Source organism: Nanorana parkeri, unplaced genomic scaffold (genome assembly GCF_000935625.1).
Source record: "Nanorana parkeri isolate BGI_ZX_2015 unplaced genomic scaffold, ASM93562v1 scaffold1165, whole genome shotgun sequence".
Classification (NCBI taxonomy): Eukaryota; Metazoa; Chordata; class Amphibia; order Anura; family Dicroglossidae; genus Nanorana; species Nanorana parkeri.
Genome location: NW_017307433.1, coordinates 204,350 through 218,513, shown reverse-complemented (window position 1 = coordinate 218,513; position 14,164 = coordinate 204,350). Strand labels below are relative to the sequence as shown.

The 14,164-nt window shown below is 40.8% G+C and overlaps 1 protein-coding gene across 1 annotated transcript in view; it reads right to left on the bottom strand.

The window, feature by feature from the left end:
• The window catches only part of LOC108796752 (rho GTPase-activating protein 23-like), a 257,499-nt gene that overhangs the window by 101,609 nt on the left and 141,726 nt on the right, over positions 1 to 14,164 (bottom strand). Inside the window, exons 11-12 of the mRNA XM_018568267.1 lie at positions 7,957 to 8,046; positions 7,664 to 7,789 (exon numbers count right to left, since the gene is read on the bottom strand). Coding sequence (XP_018423769.1) covers positions 7,664 to 7,789; positions 7,957 to 8,046 — 216 coding nt within the window. The remainder of the gene's footprint in view (positions 1 to 7,663; positions 7,790 to 7,956; positions 8,047 to 14,164) is intronic.

Sequence of the window (14,164 nt, the reverse complement as noted above, 5' to 3'; positions counted from 1 at the left end):
AGATGCAAACATGAAATTTGAAAAGAGAGACAAGAAAAGGCAAAGAAGAAAGAGTAACAAAACGGAAACCAAGATGTGGAAAAGAACGAGAAAAGAAGAAAACCCATGATAGAGCAGAGAAAGAATATAGCAAAGTGTAAAAAGATGACCCAATAACGTTCCAAAAAAGAGAAACCTGGATAAGTGTCGCAGTGTATATAACAGTTGCCAATTGGGGCCAGTATAAAACCAGGACCCAGAGTTTTTGGGGTGGGGGCAACATGAGTAAACCAGGTTGGGCATGGGACCAACAGGGGCCATAATACATCATAGGTAAAATAAACAGCTACCACAAAACCATGTATTTTTTTGTTTAATATATTTTTATTGTTTTGTTTCCATATAAGTACATTTATACAAGCATTCATAAAACATTGATTTCAAATTATCTCTTAGTTTTAATAATTATTTATAGCTCTAACTGAGATAACTACAACTTACACCCACTTCCAATATTCATCACAAGTCATCCATCATACTTTACTTCCTCTATCACTCTCTTCTCACATTCTAACTCCCATTCTTATAGTTTTCTAAGGGAGGGGGGGGAAGGGGAGTGTACCAAAACCCTTGTGATTCATTTAAAATACCCCTCTAGTGTTTGTGACTACTAAACCTATAGTATATATGTAGACCTCACCATTTCCCCTTAATTTATCTACATTCCTCTATTCTTATTATACATATTCCTCAAGTGTTCACTAATGTGATAACTAAACAATAAACCCTTAATACCTTGTTCCTTCCTCCCCCCTTCCCCTATATATAGTGATCCTATTTTTATTGTGTATCCTAACTACTACTTAATGACCTACATTTCTATACCCTATGTGTACTGCCTTTCCCTTCTACTTCTTCTAAATATACCTCGTGTCCTCACTTTTTAATCCCATCTTCCCATTTCCCCTCCTCTCCAGAAAACCATCCTCATTCCTTTCCATCTTCCATTCATACAGGTCATATACTATGTTTATCTAAATATCTTGTAATCATTTATATATTTTATTTTTTTCCTATTTGGCCATATATGCATTACCCCTTGGTCTTTTTTCAGTTGCTGCCTTTATCCTTCTTTTAGCATTTTCTCAAATTCCTCTGATTGTCTAAATAATTCCCATTTCTCCCATATCTTCCTATAGCTATCGTTCCTATCTGTATCCTTTGCACTTAGTTCCTCCATTTACCTTATTTCTTCCATAATATTTAACCAATTTTCTATTGAGAGTGGGACTGTTAATTTCCAGCCCCGTGATATACTTATTTTAGTGGCTACCAACATAAATCTTAGAATATCATTTTTTTTTTTTTATTGAACCTGGTATCAATGTTAATAGTGCAATTAGGGGGTCCTTTTTAGTATTTGTTGCCTCCACACAGCGATATATTTCAAACACTGACTCCCAGAATGGTTGCAACCGAGGATAACTCCACCAGATATGCAAATATGTTCCCTCTTCTATATCGCATCTCCAACACCTGCCAGACATCTCTGGATGTATGTGTTTAATCCCCTCTGGGCACCTGTAGCATCTAGAGAGTACTTGATGGAATGAAGACATGACTGAACTATGTGTCATTTTAAATATTCTACTCCATTCCTTCTCTGATATTTCTCTCCTCATGTCTTGTTCCCATCTTTTCATATATTTTGTATATCCCTTATCTTCCACCTCCCTCAGCATGCCATAGACCACCGACAAAGTGTGTGTAATAGATGTCTCTGTTATACAGAGTTTCTCGAATGGCTTTAGTGGCCTGTCGAGGGCATTAAGAGCCCTAAGGAATCTTATATAGTCCAATAGTTGGACCGGCTCCATCCACAATTTCCTGTTAATTTGTCTTTCTGGCGTTAACTCACTTTTTACTACATCTTTACCTTGTTCCAAGACCTGCCAAACACGTGTATATGAGATGTTCTCATCTTTCACAAGGAGAACATTTGCATACCGGGTGGAAATTGTGGATTTCCCACTATGGGAGTCAGGGGCCCAGGTCTGGCAGATAAATTATATTTAGTAATAGACCTATCCCATATTTGTATTACCGACTTCACTAAAAATGGCATATTTGAAATATGTGGTCTATTCTCTTTTAATAGCCAGGGGATACTCGTCAGAGGTATGGGGGAAATTTCCATCTCTAGTTTTACCACCCCTTTATTCTGACTACTATGTAACCAATCCAATAATCTTGATATTAAGGCCGCTTTATGATGAAGTGCAAAGTCCAGGAATCCCAATCCTCCTCTTTGTTTTGATCTCATTAAAATGTTTACACTAATTCGGGGGTTTTTGTTAACCCATACGAATTTCATTGCTGCTGATCTTAGTTTTTTTTTTAAAGTATCTGGCAATAATATGGGTATTGTCTGGAATCTATACAAGATTTTGGGCAGGATGTCCATTTTTAGGACGTTTATTCGTCCCATCCAGGACATTCGTATATTACTCCATGTATTAAATTGGGCAAAAATCTTGTCAGACCAATCTCTGTAATTAATATCATAAAGTGTGTTGAGATCCTTAGGGATATTGATACCTAGGTATACAGTAGAATTAGGCTTCCATTTAAATGAATAACTTTCTTTTATGCTAAGTTTTACTTTATCCGTTAGCGATATATTCAGGAATTCTGACTTTGATATATTTATGTGAAAATTGCTCAGGTCCCCATATTCCTTAAGTTCTTTAATGATGTTAGGGATTATTGTTAATGGGGAAGTTATAAAGAAAAGTAAATCATCTGCATATAATGCCATTTTACGTTGTTGTGTTACTGAAAGAATACCTTTTATCGAAGGATTTTGTCTAATAGTAGCAGCCAATTGCTCCATCACTATGACATATAATAAGGGTGATAGGTGGCATCCCTGCCGGGTTCCATTAAAAATTTGGAACGGGACGGATAATTCCCCATTCACCTTTACTCTTGCAGTTGGATGTGTATATAATGCCATTACCTTAGTTACAAATATTTCACCCAATCCCACTTTTCACTCTGTCAAATGCTTTTTCAGCATCAATTGACAGAAGATACATTGGTATATTTTCTTTCTGGGCGAGTCCTATTAGGTTGATAACCCTAGTTGTGCTGTCTCTAGCCTCTCTTCCCTGAACAAATCCAGTTTGATCCAGGTTAATTATTTGGGGGAGCACATTTTTTAACCTGGCCGCCAATACTTTTGCGTAAATCTTCAGATCGATATTTATAAGAGAGATTGGGCGAAAATGTCCACATTCTGTTAGGTCTTTACCTGGTTTAGGGAGTACAGATATATGTGCCTCCATTGTCTGTGTAGGAAAGGGACAATTCTCTGTAACTGAGTTGCAGGTCTTTGTTAAAATAGGTATTAACTGCTCTTCAAACTGTTTATAAAATCGGGCTGTGAACCCATCTGGCCCAGGAGCCTTACTAATTTGTAGTGTGGACATTGCTTCTTTAGTTTCCTTTTCTGAAAATATCAAATTCATATTTTCTCCGTCCTCGATATCTATTACAGGCAAATTTACTTCTGTTATATAGTTCTTTATTTTTTCTTATATTTATTTGTTGCCATATCTGCATACTTCCCTCGTATTGAATACAATGATGCATAATAACTTTGAAATGTTTCTGTTATCGAGGACGGAGAGTGTTTTACATTCCCCTCCCTATCTTTAATTCGTAATATATTAGCATTAGGGGTTCTTGGGTGTATTTTCTGAGCTAGTGACCTCCCGCACTTATTACCTACTTCATAGTATTGTTTTTTATTTTTATCTCATTGATTAATGTTTGTTGGTCCAGAATATTCCGAATGTCCATTCTCACCTCGTTTAGTTGAGTAGAGTATTTTGTTGTTACATTCGTCTTATTTGTTACCTCCAATTCTTCTAATTTCTTAAATAATCCCTTCAATTTACTTGCCTTCTCTTTCTTTAATCTGGCTCCATGTTTAATAAATATACCTCTTACAACACATTTTAGGCTTTCCCATTGGATGGGGTATGAAGTAGTATCATTTTGATGGTCTTTAATGAAGTTGTTTATGGTATCTGACCATAATATAGCACCCATTTCTATCTCTGGGTCATAGTCCAATAGTCGTTGATGAATCCAAATATGATCTATCCGGCTATATGTTCCATGGACCTGAGAGAAATAAGTATAGTCTCTTTTTGTGGGGTGTAATACCCGACATCTGTCCACTAGTCTCATATTATTAATTTTATCTTTAAGACTCTTTAATACCTCTCCCGGGGGGGGAGGATTTGCCTGTAGTATCTAGGCTTTTATCAAAAATTAAGTTCATATCGCCCATCACCAACTTTGTACCTACCCCAAATTGTTCAAACCTACTCAGTATCCTAGTGCAAAAGCTATGTTGTCCCTTACTCGGTGCATATATATTCGCCAGTGAATATGTTTGTTTAAAAAGAGAAAATTTTACAAACACAAATCTCCCCATCTCATCTATAGTAATGTCTATTACCTCAATCTGTGCATTTTTGTGGATTGCTATCGATACTCCTCTTGCTTTTTTATCTGGGTGTGTACTATGATACCATTTCGTGTAATTCCTATCTCTAATAGCAGGGGTATCCCCCTTCTTAAAATGTGTTTCCTGTAAAACAAAAAATATCTATTTTTTTTATATAAGTGATATAAAACCTGTGAACGTTTTCCTAGTGCATTAAATCCCCTTACATTAAAAGTTCCCAGTGCTAAATTATTCATTTCAGATTATAGTTTCATAATTCATAATGCATTTTACATATGACCTTTCCAATACATTCCCACTACCACATACACATCCCATCACATACATTATTCTCAATACATATGTACATTTCTTTTCATCTTGTATGTAGGACATTCCCTTAACGTCCCAAATTGACCGTACCTTATGTGCTATCAGCTGAAAAGGAAAACCCCATCTATATCTGATCTCTTTTTACTGTAAAAATCCCTAATAAAGGTTTCAGGGCTCTTCTAAGCATCAGTGTTTGTCTTGAGAGATCTGGAAACATGGTTATTGTATGTCCATCATAGGTCAGTAATTCCTTGACCCTTGATGCTTTTAAAATGGCTTCTTTCTCAGTGTAGTAATGAAGACGGCATATAGTGTCTCTAGCTCTTGTAGTGTCTCTTCTAAAAAAAACGGGTACTCTATATACTCCATCTATGATTATTTCGGATTCAGGACTTTTATTCATTATATCATTCAATATAGCCTTTGTTGTTTGCAAGAGAGCGTGTGTCTCCACTGTCTCTGGTATACCTCTTATCCGTATATTATTACGTTTGTTCCTGTTTTCCATATCATCTATTTTATACATCATATCCTGTATCATCACTGCTTGGTTGCTTATAATTTGTTATTGTGATTCAAACTTGGAAATCCATATATCCATGTTTTCCTCCAGCCCATTAACTCGTTCTCCTATAATAGAGATGTCGGATTTTAAGTCCTTCAGCTCTTCCTTGTATGTCGTTTCTAATCTGGCAATATAACCTTCCATATCTTTTTTGCTTGGCAGAGATCACAGACATTCTCCAATATCCTGCTGTTGCACCCCCTCTTGCTCTTGCTCTTGTTCCAATAAACAGGTGGTTTTATAATTATGCATACTTTTTCTCTGATCCCTCTGAGTGTCCAGTCTCCCTCTAGGGGATGTCTCATTGGATATATTTGGGGATGTTCTAGTATTCAGAGTATTCAAATTGGTATGTGAATGTATGGCATGATCTTGTGCCAGTTTAACTTGTACTTTGTCCCTTTCCCGACCTCCCGTAGGTGTGTGGGTAGCCAGTTCCAACCTACCTCCCCCCTCCACAGATAGTCTTGAACGGGTACCTGTAAAGTATGTTCCAATTTTTGTTGAAGAGCTTCTCCTCATTGTAGTCGCTGGTGGTAACGATGGTGCCTGTGGCTGCTGTGTCTTTTTCTTCTTTTCCTTACCCCCCATGCTTTGATTTAGTATCGCTGGGCTAATGGGATAGATTGAATTGTAAAAACCACAATATAATGCTAGTCTACTGTTTCCTAGATATATCCTGGATATGCTGTACTGCGTCCTGGATGTAGTTTAAAAAGCCAGTGGACCGGTATGCAGTAAGCTGATATAGTATGCAATAGCCTCCGGTATGCAATAGAGTTCAATATATGACAATATATGGCTGGTATACTTGCATCCTGGATATCCTGGACTGTGACAGTCTGCTGTTTCCTAGATATATCCTGGATATCCTGGACTGCGTCCTGGATGTGGTTTAAAAAGCCAGTGGACCAGTATGCAATATACAGTGTGCGGTATGCAGTAAGCTGATATAGTATGCAATAGCCTCCGGTATGCAATAGAGTACAATATATGACAATATATGGCTGGTAAACTTGCATCCGAGGTCAAGCAGATATCTTCCAGGTATCCTCCAGCCGTTCAATGATCCTGCTGTTCCCAGGTGCCGTGTGCTTGCCCGATTATTATTATGGCGCTAATCGTGGGGTGAAGGTAGGCCGTTGGAGACAGGGGAGAGACAGGAGAGAGAGAGAGCTGGCTATATCCGGTTAGGACATTGCCCTTTGCAAGGCAAGCGATGCTAGGTCCGTGGACGGGCGGCGCTCAGGACCTCAGCGTCCTACGTCATCAGCGCGCGACGAACCACAGTCATCTCGCAATCCACAAAACCATGTATAACATAAAATACACAAAGGCATTATTGCAATGGTTGCCAGGGACAAATCAGCAAAAAGCTGGTAAGTGTAGCCTTGAAATTCAAAAGAGGGATCTTTCCCAGCATGAAGAAGCAAGCGGACAATAATGTCTCCTGGCGTTTCGAGTGTTGGACATTTAGTCAGGGCTTGGTGGATCCAATCAAAATCAATCTCAGGAATACCCCATATGCATACATTAGATCTGCGGTCACTGGTTTCAGAGTTCTCCAATGAGACAGGAGAGACAGGTTCATTCCCCTTAACCGTTCCAATTTGTCATCATGACCCTCAACAAACATGGTTATACGTATTATTACACTGCGACTCCAACACCAGTATTTGTTTCCCAATATCATGGATCTCCTTAATCAATTTGCAGTTTCACAACTGGAACGTAACCGTTTTGGAGTCCTTGTGCAGAGTAGTTTCAAATTGCACCATTTTCACCCAACACGTGTGTGTGTGTGTAGTTAAAATATTTGTTGTGTTTTTTCTAATTTTTTTATGTCAATTTAATATATTAAACTTTTTGTTAACAGTTAACTTTATTGCTATCACTTTGGGGGATCCCCTACGTGATAGCACACGGAAGGGACAGAGACTTCATGGGTCTATTAGACCCCTAATTTCACCCGTGGACCCCAAAGAAGCTGTTTCCAGTTTCAGTGATCGAAAGGGAAATCAGACACATTAGCAGAGTGTTCTAATCTCCCACCAATTAAGCTGCAGACACCCCTTGTGTCAGTCCCCGACCCACACAAGGGACAGCAGAGCCTGACATACTCGGCAGTGGCGATGGAGGGGGGTGTGCACACTCATACAAAGTATTTACTAATATTTTGCAAAATGAGAAACATATGTATCATACATATCTTACAGTTTAACTAATAGTTGCCTACTCTGCTCATTTCCAATATGATGTTTGCTTACATGTTGGATCAGTGCCTCTACAATCTTATAGCGATCTGGCATGTGTGTCACCATGTCTGTCATGTTATCTTCAGATGTCCGGACCAGAGTAGGGCCAAACACCAAAGCCAGATTCCGAGGCTCCATCTGAATTTCAAAATAGAAGAATCAATAAGTGTCAAAATGTAATTTTGATAAAGTTTACTGCTGCAATAAAGTGATGCTGAATGAATGCTGCTTAGTATAGTATAGCATAATATGTGCATCAGAATAGGTCAGCTTGCACTTCCCAGTGTGTCAGAAAAATGTCCCACCTTGTTTTTTTCCGAGTGGTCAGCTACTGTTTTAAGATGTCGAACTAAGAACCGTAGTGTCTCATAATAGTAAACAGGGAGCTCCTGAATCTAAGAACAAAAGAACAAATATGAGAATTTCCAGTGTGAGGAAGAAATAAGAACAATGGAGGACACAAGAAATTAAAACAAGAGCAATATTGTCAGTTTATATCACATTTATTTTCTGACAAACTAGTGCAGCACTGGCCATGCTCAGTATTCTGTTTAACTCTGGCTGTTCATTTCTTGAGCTTATTGTAGGAAAATTTCATGGGTAATGGAAGCCCCATCTAGGAAAAATGCTCTGTTAAATCAATTAATTTCAAATAATTTGGGTAAAAGTGATCATAATGTATTAACATTTGCCTTAAGTTGCAGGAAGGAAAGGCATGCTGGTATGGCAAGAATGCTAAATTTCAAAAAGGCTAACTGCACTAAGCTGTGCTCTGCACTGCATAATATTCATTGGGATCAAATATTTACAAAGAACACAGAAGACAAGTTGAAGTGAAGACATTTTAAACAACTGAATTTACCAGTCTATTCCAATGGACAACAAATATAAATGAATAAAATGTAAACCTATGTGGCTCAATTTATTGTAAAAAGGAAAATTAATGAGAAAAGGCGGTCTTTCAAAAAATAGAATGCAAAGAGATGCAAAAAAAACGGCAATCAAGGTAGCTAAAATAGAATATGAAAAAAAACACATTCCTACAATAAATAAAACAAATAACAAAAATTCTTCAAATAGTATGAATAGTTAGAATAGTTTGAATAGTTCTTCAAATTAATAGTAAAAATGTAAGGAAGAACACATCGGCCCCATAAAACATGGACGTGAGGAGTGAGTCACAAGTGATAAGGATAAGTCAAATGTATTAAATAAACTTTTCTTTTCAGTTTTACAAAAGAAAAAATAGGATTTTGTACTCGTAAAATCCTTTTCTCTGTGTTCATTGAAGGACACAGCCAGAACCTTAGGGTCTTCACCATATGGGTTTTATATCGACACCTGCAGGAGTAGAACGCCGGGCAAAAAAAAGGAAGCAGCCCAGGGGAGGTCCCTGCTTGTGGTCAAACCCCCTGACCGCAACAATCAACCAGCGATTAGCAAGCAGAAACACAAAACGGCAAAATAGTAAAACCATTGTGGGTGCTATGCCCTTCTATGAACGCAGAGAAAAGGAGCCACCAGGATCACAGGAATCCCCTTCAACTCTATTCTCTGCAAAAGGTGGGGTAGCAGCTTGACGGGATGAAATGTCGAGATCAGAGAGTACCTGTCCTACGGAGCCACCAGCACGTCCGTTACATGCGCCAGAGGGTCCCGAGTCCTGGCCACGAACCTCACAACTTTCCGATTAAGCCTGGAGCCCAAGATATCTATGTCTGGCGCACCACACCGAAGACAGATCTGATTAAACACCTCCTCGTGAAGGGACCATTCTTTCTGATCTAGACCCTGATGGCTCAGATAATCCGCCAGCCAGTTCCCGCCCCTGGAATGTGAACTGCTGATAGAGCCGGCATGTAATCTTTGGATTTGTGGATTTGAGCCCCCTCCCGTGCCGCCACTGAGCTCTTTGTTCCGCCCTGATGATTGATGACTAATGTCCGACTGGACCCGGACCGGATATCCCTCGAGGAGAACTGTCCAGCGTCGAAGACACAGGAAGATCGCCCGTGGCTCCAGTACATTGATGGACAACTTGGATTCCTCCTCGGTCCACACTCCGTGAGCCAACAGAACGCCTAGAACTCCTTCCCATCCGAACAGACTGGCATCTGTCGTAACTATCTTCCAGCACAGAGGGAGAAAAGACTTCCGACAGTAACCACGGAGATTGCAGCCACCACCCCAGGAAAGCTTTGGTCTGATGAGAAAAAAACCCTGTCCAAGGACCCAAGAAGCCTGTCCTATTGTGACAAAATCTCCCGCTGAAGGATCCGGGTGTGATGCTGGGCAAAAAGAACCGCCTCAGGTCCAGAACTTTCATGGCAGAGTGAAGAGAGGAACTCTTGTAAACGCACAGCTGTCAAACATGGGACTGAAGTTTAAGAAGCTTCTCCCATGGCAAAAACACCCTGGTCACCTTGGAGTCCAGAATCAGACCCTGATACTGCAAACAAGGTGATGGGATCAACGACGACTTTCAAAGATTCAGCCACCCAAACTCCTCCAGGGTTTAAATCGTGACCAGCAGGTTCAGTTCCAGGTCTGCCGCGGATTCCGCACAGAGGAGCAGGCCACTTGAACCTCTGCAGGATCAGGCCACGTGCAGATTCTAGCAGAGAGGAGCACACATGCACAAGGCTGAGCCGCACACACCAGCTGAGAAAAGTGGAGGTCTCCCCACCAGCACCGTTGATCTAGCCCCTAGAGGCGTCCCACATTGAGGAAGCAGTGAGAGGGCAGGTACCTCAGTAAACATGGTGGCTTCTGTTCGGGACTGGTGGACTCTCCCTGTCCGTGTGAACCACCTGCGAGAAGTCCTCCCACGGACATAGCGGCCGTGGCCATCCTGCTCCCCAGGGAGGCAGAGCCTGGAGAGGACAGTCACAGCCGGAGGAGCGGCAACCCTGCCCACCTGATAGTGTGCTGGCACCTACCGCTCTCACAGCAATGAGGGTGCCAGCGAAAGTAGCCACACTCCTACAGCCATACCCACACAGGCAAACACACCCCATCCCCTCCGGCGAATAAAGGCAGGAGTGGCTGGAGTACAGGAAGTCCTGCAGACAGTGACCCTAGGCCGAGGGGACCCACGTTAAAGACAGGTCCAGAGAGGTGTGAGGCACAGAAATCCTCATTCCTCTGCATATACTCACCTAAGGAGAAATCAGGGAAAAACACCCCAGTCCACAGCAGAACACCTTCATATATGCCAAGACAATTACACACCAGTCAGTCTAACATCAATAGTGTAATGTAAAATATTTGGAGGGTTGGTAGGGGACATTATTCAAGAGTTAGTGAAAATGTTAAGTGAAAACCAGCATGGATGAATGTATCAGAGATCATTCTTAACAGATCAACCTGTTCTAGGAGAAAGTAAGTATAGATGGAAGAAAGCAGCAGAATTAGTATATCTGGATTTTGCTAAGGCATTCGACACTGCACCTCATAGTTTTTAATTTACAAAGTAAGGTCTATTGCTGTAGAAGAAAGTGCATGTTTATGGATAGATAACTGGTTACAAGAACGCATCCATGTCAGATACGAACATCGCTCCGATGCCTGAGACCATGGCGGGGACGGCCCTGCCAGCAGCGTCTCGTTGCCGGGCGACAGGCGGTCGTTCCTCAGCGCTCTACTCCTCCCCTCGCTCATCAGCTGAGCCAGCGTGATGACGTGGTGAGCTTGGCCAAGCTGCGTCCTGTTGCTAGGAGACGCTCGGGTTGGGTCTCGCCTCCGGCTCCACCCCCAACCACCGCTCTCTGCCTACAAAAATGTAGGCTGACCACTTGCTCGGCGTTCTAGCAAAGTAGTACGTCGAGCAAGCTACTTAGGAACTGCACAGAAGCTTTGGAACAGGAGAGCCTGCTACAGCCTCTTTAAAACACTGGCTCTATCATCCTTGGACTCCTGGCAGCGTGGATTCAGCATCACATCCTGGGACTGCATTCCCCACCAAACAGCAAGTAGCCATTAAACACATGTTGCAATCAATTGGAGTGTGGAAGGCTGATACCTAGCTGGGAAGCTCCGCTATTCCCTCATCCTCTCTCATTGTCATTTGATTCCATTCTACTGCTGCATAGGACTGTGATATCTTATTAGCAATTAACTGATTTCCATGCTCTGGGTTAGTGAAGCTAACTAAACCCAGGATACCAACCGTGTTATAACCTATACTTTGAACTGTCATAGCCAGCGTATTACTTGTAGTTACCTACGGTCATCACCCCTTGTGAAGTTAACTAGGGCGAGTGAACTACAAATCCTAACAGGCCCCAATGCTGGTAAATTGTGGTTCTGTGAGAATTTGCTGCCACTACTAAAATACTATTAGAAACAAATGGTGTATGATGTGTAAGGGGTTCCGACTTCACTCACTGCACTAAAGTGTAACTGTGAACCCTCCACCTGAACCATTGCCACTTACCTCCGCAGCTGCGATCCTATATATCTTGCTGTGCTTGCACGAATCATTACAATCCAGAGAGTAGTGATCAATGGTTTATTCTCTAAATGGACTAAGTTTGTAAGTGGTTTGCCCCAGGGCAGTGGGATAGCATGAGTTGTCAGAGCCAAGGGCCCCCCTACCTCATGGACCATTAGCACTAACTGAGTCCCTTCCACCAGTACACTATAGAACTCCTTACACCCCCCCCAGCACACTTTCACTGTAATGTGTATTCACTTTTATGTCTTGCTCCATTTTTACTTTTTACCCTTCATTGCCCTTTTTACCCTTCATTGTGTAATAATTTCTTTAAACTTTAAATATTTTGAAGAGTGAAGAAATGATTATATAATGAGGGGACTGAGTGGTAAAAAGTAAAAATGGGGCACTGGTACTGGTATCTTCAAACTCATGCTATTAATAGGCGTTATGTAATTCAACAATAAGGAATACAGTATATGAGACAGTATGTGCTATACTGTCCTCATAATCCTTATTGGTGCCATACTGTATGACTGTATTTATTTTGCGCATACACAGATACATTCATACATACATGCACTCAGATACATAAAAACATACACACACTCAGAGGGCCCTTTCACACTGCGTTTTTAATAGTGTGTGTTGTATCACTCACCGCTGGAGCTGTCACTGTTTAGTTTAAAAAAAAAACTTTATGTGGAGTGTACAAAGTGTACCAGCGCCCAGCCCATCACATCTGCATTGTGTTGTAAATGAGACACATAGAAAACAATTGTGTCCTAGCAGTGACCCACATTAATCTGGACAACTAGATTTTTTTATATAGATCAATCCTGATTTATACATCTTTATATAAATATATATATAAATATAAAATATATTCATCTTCCCTGAAAAAGTCTTGAATTCAGCTTTTATTTTTTTTTTCCTTACTGGTCAGTAGGGATGCACCGATACCGGTTTTTCGGTATCGAGTGCAGATATTTTTTTTTTTGGTACTTGACGAAACCGAATACCAGATTACTGTGGATCTGGCTTATCAGGAAGCCTGGAAAGGTCTGTAGTAAGGGCATACATTAATGAATGTTAAAAGCTGATTCTCAGCGATTAACAGCCCTCTAAAGCAGCAAATAACTCGTCACGTACAGTGTACGTGACAAGTCATTTGGTCCCTTTGTGGCTGGACGTACAGTGTACGTCTCCCGTCACGAAGGGGTTAAGGCTAATTAGCTGGGGTTATTTCTACAACGTGTTATCAATGCAGGAGTGGATGCTCTTTGGACTCCTAAACTGAGGATGACCTTTTTTTTTTCCACCATATAGCTTTTTCATCAGGAACATTCATAGAGTTTGATTGATTTTCTAGTTGGGATCATGTCTATACTTTTGAAGATATTTAGGAGATAGATATATGAAAATTATTGAAGCCGTGATCGGTACAGAAATGTTTTAAGGATGTTTTAAAGGTGTGTTTCTTTACTCATTTGACTAAGGTTAATAATAAATTCATTTCAGGAGAAAAGTTTACTTGGTATTTACTATCTTATGTCGGGATCTCGATTTGGGGCCATTTTTTCTTTGTTTATGAAAGTTCCTCTTTAATACAAGATTTTTTCAGGGAAGCCTCAGGTTTTACAATAACTGGTAGACTTCTTTGCAGAACTTTTTTTTCTTGCAAACAACTTAAAAGTTTGGATTTTCACCTACATTCAAACGCAACTAGAGGGGTCCTTATGTGTCCAGAGGACCATTTCCACCATGTCTGAACGAGAAACCTAGAACAGGAAGATCTGGAAATGGGAAGTCTTCCAACTATTGTGATACCTGAGGCTTCCCTGAAAAGGTCCCATGTTAGGGGTCCTGTGGGGGAGATTCACTTGCTCTATCTGTTCTGAAGATCACTATCACTGCGTCTAAATGTAAGTGAAAATCAAAACTTACAGTTATTGCAGTGACAGTGTGTGGCGGGTTGATGTCTTCAGGGTCTCAGGAGGGCTGTGTGGAGTCTCAGGTGGGCTGTGCAGATTCTCATGTGGGCTGTGCGGGCTCTCTGGAGGGCTGTGTGGGCTCTG